The sequence below is a fragment of the Cupressus sempervirens genome, chromosome 2 (genome assembly GCF_028749045.1).
Source record: "Cupressus sempervirens isolate cs-2001-9-10 chromosome 2, ASM2874904v1, whole genome shotgun sequence".
In the NCBI taxonomy this organism is placed as follows: Eukaryota; Viridiplantae; Streptophyta; class Pinopsida; order Cupressales; family Cupressaceae; genus Cupressus; species Cupressus sempervirens.
Window position 1 is genome coordinate 775,258,876 of NC_143119.1, and position 15,276 is coordinate 775,274,151.

Here is a 15,276-nt window from a genome sequence, read left to right on the forward strand (position 1 = left end):
GCAAAGTGCAAGTATATACTTGTCTAGTATGCCAACCAAGCTCTTTTCTCAGTTGCTTTTATACTTACCTTGATGAAAGATTTACGAATTCAATGTTTTTGTATGTCTGGTTACCTAACAAGACAAGATGGTGTGTGGATATGACCATGGCATGGCTTTCAGGTCTTTAGTATGCTGTGGTAGTAAAAGGTGTATCAACCTTGCATTCCTAATATTCATTTTAATATATTTTGACGCATACCTTGTTCTGTCCTTCTGAGGAAGAGTTGGCATTTCTTTTGGAGGTATTGAACTTCATTTTTAGCATAGTTGCATAGAATTATCTCATCCAGGAATGGCTTTTGGGGATGTGTGACCAAGGGCCTAAAATTGTGGATTGCAGATGGCAACAACAGAGCTGCAGCAACAGACAACAATAAGTACACATTTTCATTGGATGACCATGCAAGTATTCTATCAATGTAGTTATTAGATGACACAATCATAATCAGTTTGGCACGGTTTATTATGGATAAAAGTATAAAAACTTGGCAAAGGTAGAGGGGCACTCCCCAATGTTTTTACATGAAAACATCCATCTCAGAAATGCTGGGATTTTCTCAAGGTCAGAAACGTGTTCCAATGAAACAAATAATTTTTTTATGAGTTTTGTCTTTACATGATGTAGGCATTCTATTTTCTTGTGACATGGTGTGACCGTGTGTTGACATCTTGTGGTGTGCCTAAGGTCATTATGATGAGGGTTGCATATGATAGATTCTATGAGGTGTATGCTCATGTAAAAGAGAAGTTACATGTGTATCTTGACCAAGGTTATGATAGGTACAAACACTTGTCATGGAACATCATTGAATAAATTGACATAGGATAGCTTGGGGCATGCAAGTTTGCGCAGTCAAGTACAATAGTTTATCAGATAGATTTTGTGAGAACAAGGACCAATGTTGGTCATAGATTGTATGCAAATCCACTTGACAGATGATTGAGGATTAAAATGGTAGAATGAGGAGGTTTGAAATGAGAGAAAATTAGAGACAAAGCAAGAGACTTTTGAGAATTCTCTCAACAATTCTCATCTAGTTATCATTGAACTAGTGAAGATGAGGAGAGTGATGTATATGTAGCAAAATAAGGGCATATACATTTGAGAGGCACATTAACTCCTACTACCTGTAAAAGGTGAAGGCTTTACTGACTTGCTAAATGCTAAAACATGGTGAGAAACCTAACTACCCCATAACCTACCCAAGGAAGGACAAAATAGTAGTTATGGCACAAGAAGCCAAAAGAGTGTATCTAACAAAACTACTAATGTGTGGGAGAGACTCAAAGAGTGAAAAATATAGTTGGTGTATTTCGGTATGTGTCCTCATATGAAGCATTCTTAATAAACCTAAGTAAGCTTAAATATTGTGTGGGAAAAGAGAAACACCCTATAACATAAGGAAATAAAAAGCTTACACTAGCACCCTACTTAGCTGAGCTTAAATGGATGAAAAGATTGGTCCCCACAAATTAAGTCATGTTAGGTATCCATGAACATATAGATCTACCTTGAAGGAAGAATCACCTACAAGAGGAATAACCCCCCAAAATAGAGATAGAAAGATACTTGTAGATAGACGAACACGGTTTGGTGAAGATGTTCACATTTTGCTTCAATGTAGACCAATATTTAAGATCAATGATGTCATCTTGAATCATCCCCCGAAGGTAGTGCATATGCATCTCCGTGTGTCTTAGCTTCTACACTCTAATAATGAGTTGGATTTCTTGAGATTTGTTTTGAACTTTGATTATCACAAAATATGATTATAGGCTTTTTGAATGGAATGCCGAACTTGTGGATATTTTGAAGCCAAATGTAATGTCCTCGTTATAAAATAAATAATAATTTAATCTTTGTAACGGGCTGATTGATTTATTTTATCTTGAACCCATTTTAATTTTGTTTTCGTAGTTTGTGTCCTCGGCTAATTTTGTACACCCTTGGAAAGCTTTTCCCGATGGGTATTTAAGCATGGCTGTAGGTAATCTGTAGGCATGTTCTTGGATTATATCTCTCTGTATTGCGGATTCTTGTTGGAGTTCGGCATTGTTTGCCATTTCGGAAGTGAAAGACCTTCCCAATTTGGCTTGCACGGTTTTGGTGGGATTCAACCCTCACCCTATTCCGTCAGTGTTCAATTCGTCTGTATTCGGCAATTGGAGTGCTCTCATTATTGGCAAATACTTATCAATCTACGAATGTTCACCCAAATTGGTACGGGCATTGTATGGTGTTTACTTTATTATTTTCCATTAATTAAATAATATTGGTTGATGTTTATGGTGTACGGCTCACCTTCCCTCCTCTACGTGCAAATCACACTGTTACAAAACTCAGTTGTTTGTGCGTCACCTCCTAACGTACGGCCATTGTCATCCCCAACAACTCGCATTCACCTCTCAAATCCGTACTGACACCCACTACAACATACGACTTCATACTCTGCCATTCCGTATGAACCCTCCTCACTTTCCTGCCGTACGACCTTTGTTCCCACCGTATGGGCATTGGTCTCAACGTATGGTCAATTACTGTACGGGTATCTTACTGTACGAACTTTGGCCCATCGTACGGGTATCATACCCCAGTCACCATACACACCATTGTCCAGACCCATCGTATAGACATTGTTTCCTGCTGTACGGTTACCTTTAGTGCTTCCAGTTTGCTCGCCTCCTTCACACATTGCCAATTCGTCTGTAGATTTGAAGTGATTAGTATCCAGCCTGCACATTTTAGATTGTACGACCTTAGTTTAGGAATTGGTGCATTGATTAAAAAGGGTTATAGTAGGTACAATATATTACAGTGGTATCAGAGCTCTTCGATCTTGCCAACCTGTGGACGGTGAATGAGAGTTTATAGCTGAAAGAGGACACATTCCGTTGATCGAATAGCTGACGAATGGGAACTGATGAGCGTCGAACTTGTAGTACTTTTGAGGGAACTTGTCCGAAATCAGGCATAGATCACGGGTACGCAGCGACTCATAGAGGAAAACCTCGAGAAGTTGGCGAAGAACAAAATATCTGGAGAACAAAATGGACACAGCACGGACTCAGTATCGGGTAAGCCACACCCTCAACCAACATGCTCTCGGCCTTCCATGTCGACTTTCCCACCACAGACGGAAGCACATCATGGAGAGAGACTACCAACCTTTGAAGAAATAAGAGAGGACTGGAGGAATGCAAACCTTGATGAGGACATTTCCTACAAAGATTACGTAGATTTGAGGATGGGATACTCGGGAGGCGGAAACAGAGGAGGATACTTTAACGATGATCTCAGGAGAAAATTGAGTAAGGTGAATCTCTCCATTTGATAGATAGGGTTCCATTTCAACACAGGCGTGGGTGGTGAAAGCCAATACCTACTTCCAGTTGAATCCTATGCCTGAAGAAGAAGCTATCAAATTTGCCGTGTTGCACTTGGAAGGAGTTGTGCACGAATGGTGGCACCACAACACCATCACATTAGGGCATGATCAAATAAAGACCTATGCGGAATTTATGGAGAGATTAATAGAACGATTTGATGGGAAAGACCCCGAGCTCAATTTCAAAGATCTAGCGCAATTGAGGCAAATTGGATTCGTAGATCAGTTCATTGCGGAATTTTAGTGACTTTCTATGTTGGTCATAGACATCTCCGAAAGAAGGCGGGTCATGCTCTTTATGGACGGATTGGCAGACTGGCCTAAGATGATTGATCTCAAACACTAAGAATTAATGCAAAAGATGCAAGTTTGACATAAAAATTTGATTTTGTAGAGCATTTTTCAGTACCTTCATGGTGGATGAGTGACTCCCTTTGATTAACAAGTTGTCAACATAGGGAACCAAAAATGTGAGTGTCATTCTACTGCAAAATGTATACATTTAGATCAAAATGGCATTGACTAAACCTAGCTCTTAGAAAGAAAGATTCCATCTTCGCATGCCAAAAGAGCCTCTTTGCGGCTATAGAGAGATTTATGAAGTTGATAGGTAAGTGAAGTATCTTGAATGAACTGCTAAAGGTCACCATGAAGAAAGTCACTCTTTACACCCATCTAATAAACTTCCCAATGAAGGGTTGCAAGTTTGCAACTATAGAAAGGACAAGTCAAATGCTCCACCTAAAATGTCATCTTGGGGCAAAGACCCATGTAGGGTTTAACCCAAGTAGTGTGGATGAATTGCCTATACATTTTTGTTCTATACACTTGTTCAACTGTTATCTAGACGCTAACAAGTGGTGAGGAGCATCTAGAGAGTACTAAAAGGGAGGAAGATGATCTATCTCAATCCCAATAGGCCTAAGAAGAGCCGAAGCCGCAACAAAACAACTCTGTGCCCAACTCGAAAAAACATATGTAGCAATACACTTGGAAGAACAATATGCAAGGTAGAGATGCCACGAGGTTCCATACTAGGCTCAATAAAGCCTTGAAGGTGATTTTAGAACCAAACAAGTTCAAAGATGACCCAAAGCTTGAAGGGGTGAGTCCCAAACTATCAATAATAATATTGTGAGTTATGGATTGCTTGCACTTGATAGTGTGTCAAAGAAGAACTTGAATCAAAGCTAGACACCAGTAAAGGTCTCCAAACCATAGCCCTATAAAGAACAATATGTCTAATAAGAGAATCCAAGAGGGGCAACGTAGATGCAGTGTCTTGGAAATGGTGTCGACAACATTTTCTTCAGAATGGCCAAAGAACCATACCCTTTTTGATGTGAGGCCGAATGATGGGTCTCAAACTGAAATGAGAGCCAAAGAACTTAACAACTAGGAAAGTCTATGAAGTAGAGATTTCAACCTCAGAACCGTTGAATAAACATTGCAAGTGAGAGTTTTTGAGACAATTGAAAATAATGGCCTTGTTTTTCCCCAAATTAATAGTCAACGGTCATAAATCGCAAAAAGCCACAAGACTATCTAACTACCTCTGTAAACCCTCGGGGGAGAAAGCCAAAAGAACATTATCGACAAAGGGAAAGATAGAGGTCAAAACCTAGAAGAGAAGGCAACCATATCCAAACTAAGAGTGCTGCTGATGAAACCCCTTAATCTCATCAATGTATAGACTAAGTAAGGTAGGGGAAATTGGAGAACCCTGCTTAGCTCCAATGGTGCTCATGATGATATCAAGGAATCTGTCAAGGGTCCTAAAATGACCCAAAATTCTCATAAAGTCTCATAATAGCTTTGAGTAGAGTCTAAAATATTCCAGTGCTGCAAATCCTTTATAATAAGGCCATTTGAGTGATTGAGACAAAAGTGTTGTGAGAATCTAGTACATAGCCCCGCTGGTCACTCCTTGGAAAGAATATTGTGTAAAATTGAGGAACACAATTTGGAGAAATTGTGGCCCACCATGATGGTAATGTAATTGTTGCTGAGCCCAATTTATGTAACAAATGAATAATGTGGTGTGCCCAAGATGGGGGAGCCAAATATGAACTACATTATCGAAGATGTGGGATTAGTATGAGCTTAGGACTATGATACCATGCTTGAACTCAACCTCAAACCCTTCCTCATCTGCTGCTCTACTACTGTTGAGAGCTCTAATTGCTTTCTTGATGTTGGTGGGGGTGAAAAGATGGCAAAAAGAGCGGGAGGATAAATGATTTAGGGGTTGGCCAAGGATATTATAAAGTGAAGAAGTGTGTCAAACTAGGGAACCATGGTGTGAATCAACATGGGGAGTGGCAAGGGAAAAGAGTGTACTAAAAGGATTTCGGGGAGTGAAGAGAGGTACATAGGGCTTTTCTATGTTGGGAAATGTAAAGGCCTTTCTTCTAACAAAGGGAGTGGCGGTAAAAGGTTTTCAACTTAGCTGAGGAGGGGCTGGTAATGGATAAAAACATGATCCAGGACCTGATGATGAGCTTTATAATATTCATTGTACCATTTTTTCATATGGCAAGTGTTCTTAGCCCCTAGGGAAGTTGATGATGGGGTGACAGAATGAGGAAAGGAAAGGAGGGCAACTTAGCAAATAGAAGCTAAATGGAGATATAATGGAGACTATGGTTGGTGAGGGGGATGAAAGTGACAAAGAAATGGCCAATGGATGAGATGAAACCTTGACTAGAGACATAGTCAACCATACTCGTACGACCACAGTTGCTTGCGAAGAAGCAAGAATGCAGGAAGCAAGATAAACAATTTAGATCCAATGGGTCAAAAGTCTTGCAAAGCTAGATGAGATGTTGGCCATACTTTGTGAAAAGTTCTGAAGCGTCCTCCAAAGATATCGGAGATCCCAAAAGGGTCGGATCCATGTCCTCAATACCCATGGTGTCCAACATCCATTGACCTTTGGTCTCTCACAATTTCCTTGCAAATGCAGCCCAATCCTCATGAGAGGTGCCGAAACGAGGTCCAACCATATCATTGCCATCCAAGCCGTTCGTGTTTAGAATGTACAACAATCTTAGTTGGTCAAACCATATAGATTCCTTGCCTATGAGAGTGACCTCCTATGACTAGACACATACTTCTAGTTCATGTGAGTGATGGTTACAATGCTATTGCATAGTGCGACCTTGGCCAATGCTTACAATTGCAAGCATTGTACTTTGTGTTGTTTGTATCACCACCTTGTATAATTAAGCCCTTAAGACTCTTTAGGTTCTTGACCTTTGTTGGACTTATTTAGCCAATAAGGGTCCAATGACATTAAGAGTGGTGACTCATTGGCATTTGCAGAACATATAATGGTTCATGTCCAACGAAGGGAAGCCCCTTCCTAGCAGTCTAAGCTGTTATAAATCCTTAAGCATGATTAGCATTATCGTATTTCTTATAGTTTTCCTTTCCGAGATAATAGATGGAACCTTTCCAAACTTCTACAATTCGGTACATTCAAATGGATGATTTCAATGTCCTAGTAGATGACATTCTGTCATAGATATAATACAACTTAGGTTTACTTAACGAAGGAATCGTTTGGCATTTAAGAGTATTGCAGTATTGTTACATTGTTAAGCTATTAAAACAGATTTGGTGATTGATGAATGCTATTAGGCAGTTGAAGAAGCCTGATCAAATATGGATTGCTGGTTAATGAAAGGTCAAGGGTTATCACCACTGAGTTCCTCCAGAATTGTTTGATTGAATAGCTTTCCAATCTCATTGCAACTGAGTACATGGATAATATAAATGATGTGCAGGTTCTCGCTCTTAAATCCAGAATTCAATAATAAAGTAGCCTTATATTAATGATATATGCTTTCATTACAAGGTTTTGGAAAGATTTAAGTGTACAGATTAAGTTACAGTATTGCAGATTATATGATATGTGGCTCCATACCGATTTACAGAGTCATGGATGGTCTACAGATTTCACTTCAGATCATTTGTAAGATGTTATTATGTAACATATTAACATACAGTTCATCTTATCACGAATATTTCAGATGTCATTCATATGCAAAGCATTTCTACTATTACCACATCGCTCTATTTCCAAATCTATGATGAATTCAATACTCGTAATGAATCGATCCAATATGGGATGTAAGTAAAGATATGCGGTGCTAATCCTCTTTCCCTATATGCGATGCAATGAACATGTGTTGCTGCTAATGCTTATATTCAAAATGAACTTAACATTCTCTCATATAATTGAGCCATGCATAGCAGATTATTTCATTCACTGATAAACTGTAATTTTGACCATATATATAACTTAATGAAAAGATCACTTGCACAATGGAAGTTTGAGCTATATCTCTCTATGTAATTCAAATTTCTAAAATGAATTAATGTAGATTGATAGTAATTAAACATTATTTGCAGAAGGCTTGTATCATTAGATGAGTTGTAACCTCCCTCAATGAGTTGATAGTTTCAAATAAAGAGGCAATGCTGTCCAAGAGTAGAACTGCCCACAAGAAAACAGACTCTTGCAAGAAGGTAACCCTCGTCACCTCAGGGGCAAGGAGTTACCTCTTGCCACCTTGAGATAATTGAAGATATGTGTCAGTCCGGAACAGAGAGATATAATTAAAATTGAGTTATATACATGTGTGCCTTATATTGTGTGTGTGTGTGTGTGTGTGTGTGTAGATATATAGGCTCATAAATACTTGGTGTCATTTCCCACATCTTCATGCATATAGATTCATAAACTCATCGTAGATGCTTACATGTATTTGCTTATTATTTCATGACTATGTGTATATGTGTACGTATGTAGTTCTATCATTTGTATGCATGTACACATGGCATTTGGCATTCAGAAAATGTGTAAACATACACACATATGAAATATTTGTATGTACATGTATATATTTACATAGAGAGAATTATAAGGTTGTTCAGTGAAAATTGATAGAGGAGATGCTGAAGATAATTTTATATGATAATAAGTGAAATTCTTATTGAAGAAATCTAAAATTATTTAAATCAAGCAACAAACAAGGAAAGGAATTCAAACCCCACCTTACAACAATTGACTAATGGCCAATTAAACTTGTCATGCCCCTCGGTTGATACCCTATTTGCAATATCCCCACCTATTTCACACCAATGTTGTGAAATAAAGAAAATCAATTAAAGCTTTACTATAACAACAAGTGATAAATAGTAATGAAATAAATAAATAATGTAATTTAATCGTAATATAATTAAATAAATAAGAATATTAAAATATAAAGATATATAATTAAATATGATAATACAATATTTCAATAATATAATATTTTACACAAATAAATAAAATAATAATAACTATATATGTTTAATTCCTTGTAACATTGTAATATTTAATATTTTAACCAAATAAAAATAATATTTAGCAACTAATGTTAAACTTGAATTTGACAAAAGCAGGGGTCCAAAGACATGTCTTTCTAAAGGGACGTCTAGGAGATATAAATGGGAATATATTCCCATTCCAAAGGGATACCTCAGCATAAAAATTCGAATTAGATTATAATATCTAATGAAACAAAGTCAGCATCCTACATCCTACACGTACCGTCAGCAATTTGATCCAGTCCATGTCAAAAATGGTGGGACTTAACCCTATGAGTTCATTCTCCAATTGACGATTCCTTAACTCATTTTTCTTACCCAAGAGGGTTTCAAATGTAGTCCACACTGCATTTGATGTGGTAGCAGATTCAATGTGAAAAATAAGATTAAGAGAGATCAATATGCAGAGTATATCAAAGACTTCATTACATTTAATAATCCTTTTTATCTTTTCTGCTGCATTTTGTGGTTCAGTTTTGAGTCCCTTTGATACTTAATGATGTCCGTGGCTTTTCAGACAGATTATCATCTTAGACTTAATTCAAAATAGATTTATGAAGTCAAAACAAGAAGTAAAGATGTATCCATGAGTGCAACAAAGTATTTTTCTAAGCAAGAGTAAAATTGCACAATAGAAGACATGTGAGATATACCTCCCCCATTTTCACCAGTCTTTGATGCTTGCCTGCCGCGTACTTCAAAACTCCAAAATGGTTGATTATGCTCCAATGCTTGGTTGCTTCATCCTTCAAAACTCCGAAAGTTTTGGTAATGCTCTGATGCTCGCATGCTTTTTCATGTTCCCTTTCTTGATGCTTGGATGCTCGTGTGCTTACAACTTTAGAGCTTTAAAACTCTCCATAACTACCTGTGCAAAAAACTCTCAAATTGTTTACTATCACATATTTTTATTAAGCCACATTCATAAAGATAACTGCTAGAACAATTGGTCGTATGACTGAGTATTTCATTTTCAATCTTTTACCAAAGAAGAATCTACAATATCATCGTCAGCTTCTGTCTATATGATCTTTGGAGTTTTGGATTTTTTGGAATATCCTTCGAACCAATTCTTATTTTGATCACACTGAAAGAGTTAATATCATTAATAGAATATCTATTGTTTTCTAAGGCCTTGATATTTCTGAAATGGAAAATTCATATAACAATTCTTCATGCCATCTACGCATACACTGATTCTATCAAAACATTTTTATGCTGAAATAATCTTAGTTGTCTTCTTACTATAGATTATGTAACATATTTTTTTGCTTCCAACAGAATGTTAAAGCGTATTTAAGGAGAGGCACAGCAAGGGAGATGCTTTCTTTCTATAAGGATGCTATTGAAGGTATAGTTGGACTTTTTGCTTTCTTTCACTCTATGGAGCCACTTTTAGAGCACATTGAATTGAAAATAACTATTTGTGTTTTGTATAATTTTTTTAAAAAAGTTATAGAATAGAGTATGGAAGAAAATATGGTAGATTCAATGAGTTGAAATAAATCAGCAATAATTTAAATTAATTTGGATTTTATTTAGTCAATAAAGATGGGCATTACATTCTTTCAGAATTTTTTGTTTATCATATTATCGTAACTTTCCCCAAAGATATAAAAAATGTAGGTAAAATGTCCTGATACAATGCAAATAAGCTTTTCCAATATTGATCATCCTGAAATCAGCTTCACACTACATAGATCATTGTCTATATTGTATGATCACACACAATTGATTGATCGGAGATTATTACCAAGAATGATGTAATCTGTCACTTCAAAGGGCAAATTTTAATGTCTTTATCATGCTTTGGCTTTGATGCAGATTTCAAGTTTGCTCTTGTGCTTGAACCAACCAACAAGACAGCAAGCTCTGCGTTAGAGAGATTAAAAAAGTTTGGTTTATAGACTTCGTGAAGTTTTTGTTCTCAGGAAAGTAAATTTATGTTGGACGGTTGAGGGTTGCTATGGCAGAATTCTAGATTCTTTCAGTTGTATTAAATCTCAGTCTGGCGATTAAGCTGATGAAGCCAGATGGCCAGACAATTATTATATCACTTTGTGCACTTTGTAGATGTCTCTGTTTTTGATCTCTTGGTGCACACTAGATGGAATGCAGTTGTTTTAACTGGTAAAATAGAACAATTGGGCTGGAAACAGTTTAAATAAGATTTTTGATACAGACTGCAGGGTTTTCATTGTAGGCTGCAACTTTTCATCACATTGATGCTAGTGAACCCAAGCCATGTTAAAGGTAATTGTAGATTGACATAGTTTATTTTTTCAACCTACCCTAACAAGGATCTAGTTTTTCTGATAAACTGGAACATCAGGGTGATATGAGGCTGCCAGGAAGATGCTACATCAGAGCAGCAGTTTTGTGTATGGTATATCTTTTCAACTTGCCAGGAGTGAAGATTCAATTTCACAAATGGCATTTAGTAGATACAGAGTCTTGGCTATCGTCATTTTTTGTATTTAGAAAAATGGCATGGAGGAATGAGAGGACTCATTCACTGAAATGTAATGCCACAGTATATGGTCATCAGAACATGGCCTTGTGGGATTTGAAGGTTCAGCCTGATATTCTTGTTTTTCCTGTCACGTGCTATTCAAGTTGGACCTTTGTGAATAATATACTGGTTAATTCTCCACTTTAATAAGGATCTAATTGTATTTCACCAAGCAGATATTTTTTGAAGCAAGCATTTCATTTTCAGTCCACACATTTGAAGTACTTTTATATGGAAAGCATATATGTTGAACTAAAGCTGTTGCTTTTGGACAATTTTTTTCCCACTTTCCAATGTATATTATGGATATGACCCATGGGCATAACTGACAAACTGCTCTGGAATGTTTGGCTTAGTGATGTTGAAGCAAAATAAAGTTAAACTATTGACAAGATTACGAACATTTGATAGGTTTGTTGTGCGGGCCAATGTTGCGAAAAGATTTCCGGTAATAGCTTCTGGAATGACTGAGCTACTCGTTTTCTTGAAATAAACATTTCTTTTTTGGAAACCAGAATAAATTTGTAGATTATCCAAGAAGGATTCTTGATCTAACAGTGAATACTCAGGTTTCAAACCTTATTTGGTAATATATGACTCTAATCAATGATTCTTGAAAGTGTTAATGTTGTAATGCACAGATAAGGTCATTGTTTTTTCATTCCTACAGGTGCAAAATAGAAAGGTTAGGTTACGACCTGACACTCAGCTACCCCCTTGGTATAATTATGCCCAAACTAAGATACTACCCCATAGTATTCTTTCTACTTTGATAAGTTACAATGAGCCACTTACATAAAATTAGTCCATACCACTGGAAAGCTATCTGCAAGCTAACTGCTACTACACTTTACGATCCTGCCTTAAGAAAACTTCAAATTGTTGATGTAACAGGTGTATAAATGGCTTCAGCAGCTGAAGAAATGATGAGACTACATACATTGCGACAAAGGTGTGATGGAGATAGATTGATGCTACATTGTGAAATGTTTGGTCTACACCATTTGCATCAACTATGAAGACATCATGAAAGTAGATAGTATAAACTCCTTCTCAAACTCCACTGGTCGTGTTAATTAGAGATTTTTTAAGGCAATATGATTCTGTAATGTACCCTTGCTTATTTACCCAAGAACAGTAAATCACAATTGCAACTAATTGGGGTCAGGGTTTACTAAATAAATAACATCTTAAATTATGTTTTCCTTGACATGAATAATGAATTCACCACAAGCCCAAATCGTACACATACATACATACATACATACATATATATATAGTAATGCAAACATTATCCATAAATAAATCAAGGATTAGAGTAAAGAGGAGATATTTGAGTCCAATTATAGAAGATATAGAGAAGGGAAACATAGTAGGGTGACTTGTGACTGGAGTTATATCCCTATATGGTTCTCCATTCTTTTGTGGTTGAGTTATTATGATTCACAAATAGTCTCTTCATATAGGAGTTGGGAAGCTACTTACATTGGGTACACTTAGTTGTTCTCCCTAAGTCGTAGTGCATTAGGGTGTTGCCAAAGTTGTTATCCCTTATGCCATTGCTATAGGGTACCTCTTGTTCTCCCTCAATCCCAATGCATTAGGGTGCTCTCAAACTTGTTCTCCCTTATGCTGTTGCATTAGGGTACTTAGGGCCTGTTTGGTTGCAAGAATTGCCAAATGCGGTATTCATCTATGTTGGAATCAGCTCTCTTTTGGTATTTGTGTATTCTTAAAATAATTTCTGGAATATCATTTGGATTTGTTTGGTTGACTTGGAAGAGGAGTCAGAAATTGCATAATCCGTGTTTGGTTGGCAACAATTGAAATAAGTTAAAATAAAATAAAATAAAATAGTTTGGTATTATTTTAATAAACAAGATTTTTAATTTATAAAAATTGACTTTTTTATTAATTTTTTAAAAGTCAAATTATTTGAAGTAGCATGTATATTTTTTTAAAATTGACTTTATTAGTGAAATGTATACCACAACCTTCTAAATTCTTTGAAATTCAAAGGACATTATATTGTAAACTATAATATTAATTATAAATTAAATCTAATTATTTTAAAATCATATTCAATATTGTTTATAGCTATTTAAATTGTAAGTGAGATTTTTAAATAATTATGTTTTTTATTTAAAAAAATTAAAAGTTAATATTTTAAATTATAAATGTTTGGTAGCATTTTCTAAAAATTTAAATGTTAAATATAAGTATAAATTTGAGTATAAGATCAAAATTAAATAATTTTATTTTTAAATATATTAAAGAAAATATAAAATACAAATAAATCGAGGTCATTAATATGATATTTAAATTATATTTCAACAATAGTTTTAATTATAAGACTAAATACAATATTTATTTTTAAAGATAGTTTTATGAAAGTTTATAAAAGATAACAAATCTATATAAGTCTTTTTCTTCATTTAAAAAAACACATTAAACTTTAAATAATGTTGACCTAGTTTAAGTCTTATGATGAACAGAGGAAATAGTTCAAAAATGCACTCTAGCGGCAAAGTCAAGAACCTGACAACCCATCAAATTGGGTTTATTGAAAAGTGGAATTAGAATAAGAATAAACTATTCTTCTTCCACCTTGTTTAAGGAATACCGCTATGCTCATTTTGGGGTCAAATTAGGATAGATGATTTCTAAATCTAATTTTGTATCTTGCAACCAAACAAAGTGATTCACATTTAATCATAATGCAATACGTTACGCTCATAGATGTTCTTTCTTAACTCTCATTGCAATAGGTGCCCTTGGCGATTAATTATAGTGTAGTATGGTGTCATTATAGTTCTCCCTTAATTGTCATTGCAATAGAGTACTCTTAGTGGTTCTCCCAATCAAAGCGTAGTAAGGTGACCTTATAGCTATTCTTCCTTAATCAAAGACTCTCTCCCATTTCCTTGTGCCTAATTATTGTGAGATTGAAGTTCATATCTCAATGTTTATTAACAAGTGGCCAATATGCATTATAAATCACAAATAATTTAATAATTATTTTTGCATTACCGAAATTCAATAATATTAACTTTTGAAGTTAGAATTTGATTATTTATTATTCTCTCCCTAGTACAGAAAAATTGATCTGTTGAAGGCTATTGTGGTCTTTTGTATATCGATGCCCTTTATTGAAGTTCTTCCCCTTTTCATATCTCCTTTGTGTGTAGGAAGTCACACATTTTCATTTGTTAGTGCACTTATGAAAAGGTCACACGCTTTGGTAATGAAACGATACATATGTTTGGCCCGTGAATGAGTAGGCATGGGTTTATCCTTTTGTTAGTGTGCTTGCTAATGTTGTTCAAGAAAAACCCTCTGAAGGGTGGTAGAAATGTAATTTTGATGAGCTTCAAAAAGTAACCTTGGACCTCTAGGTGTAGCTTTAGCATTTGAGATTGAAATGGTGGTCTTATTGCTTATGGCATGACATGCTTATTGGATGGAACTAAGAATGTTGTTGAAGCAAAGGTGGCCCTACTAGCAGTCCAAGCAACGAAGACGGTAAGTGTTAGGAAACTACATGTGGAAGGAGACTCACAAATCATTGTTAATGCAATTACCAAAGGTGAAACAGATGGTTGGCATTTTGTAGAATTACATTGAACAAATTTTTGTAGAATTAACTTCATTAGAGGACTCCAAATTGACAAATATAAGAGGGAAGGGAAATAAAGAAGATGACGCATTGTTAAATTGGGCATTAACTCTGAGCATGCATGAAATTGCACTTGAAGATTTCCAAAACATTTCCAAGACATCAGGATGGATGTAAAAATCACCCCTAATAACTAAATTCTCTTTATTGGCCACAAATAATTCTAACCATTTAATGCGACATATAGGTGGCGACAAAGATGTGATGGGAGTACAAGATGATATTTCTATGAGTGCCAAGTAGTTGCTTTTGAATAGATTGATTAAGATGGTCAAGGTTTGGTT

At 35.7% G+C, this 15,276-nt stretch overlaps 1 protein-coding gene across 2 annotated transcripts in view; it reads left to right on the forward strand.

The window, feature by feature from the left end:
• The window catches only part of LOC149575767 (translocon at the outer membrane of chloroplasts 64-like), a 147,492-nt gene extending 135,784 nt beyond the window's left edge, over positions 1–11,708 (forward strand). The window contains exons 12-14 of one of the 2 annotated variants that reach the window (XR_016360230.1): positions 10,086–10,155; positions 10,629–11,057; positions 11,137–11,708. Coding sequence is in view for 1 of the 2 variants with exons in the window: in XM_089815553.1 (XP_089671679.1) it covers positions 10,086–10,155; positions 10,629–10,711 (153 nt within the window). In the remaining variant the exon portion in view is untranslated. Of the gene's footprint in view, positions 1–10,085; positions 10,156–10,628 lie in introns of both variants that reach the window. The other variant, XM_089815553.1, reaches the window with a different exon arrangement.
• The last annotated feature ends 3,568 nt before the right edge of the window (positions 11,709–15,276 follow it).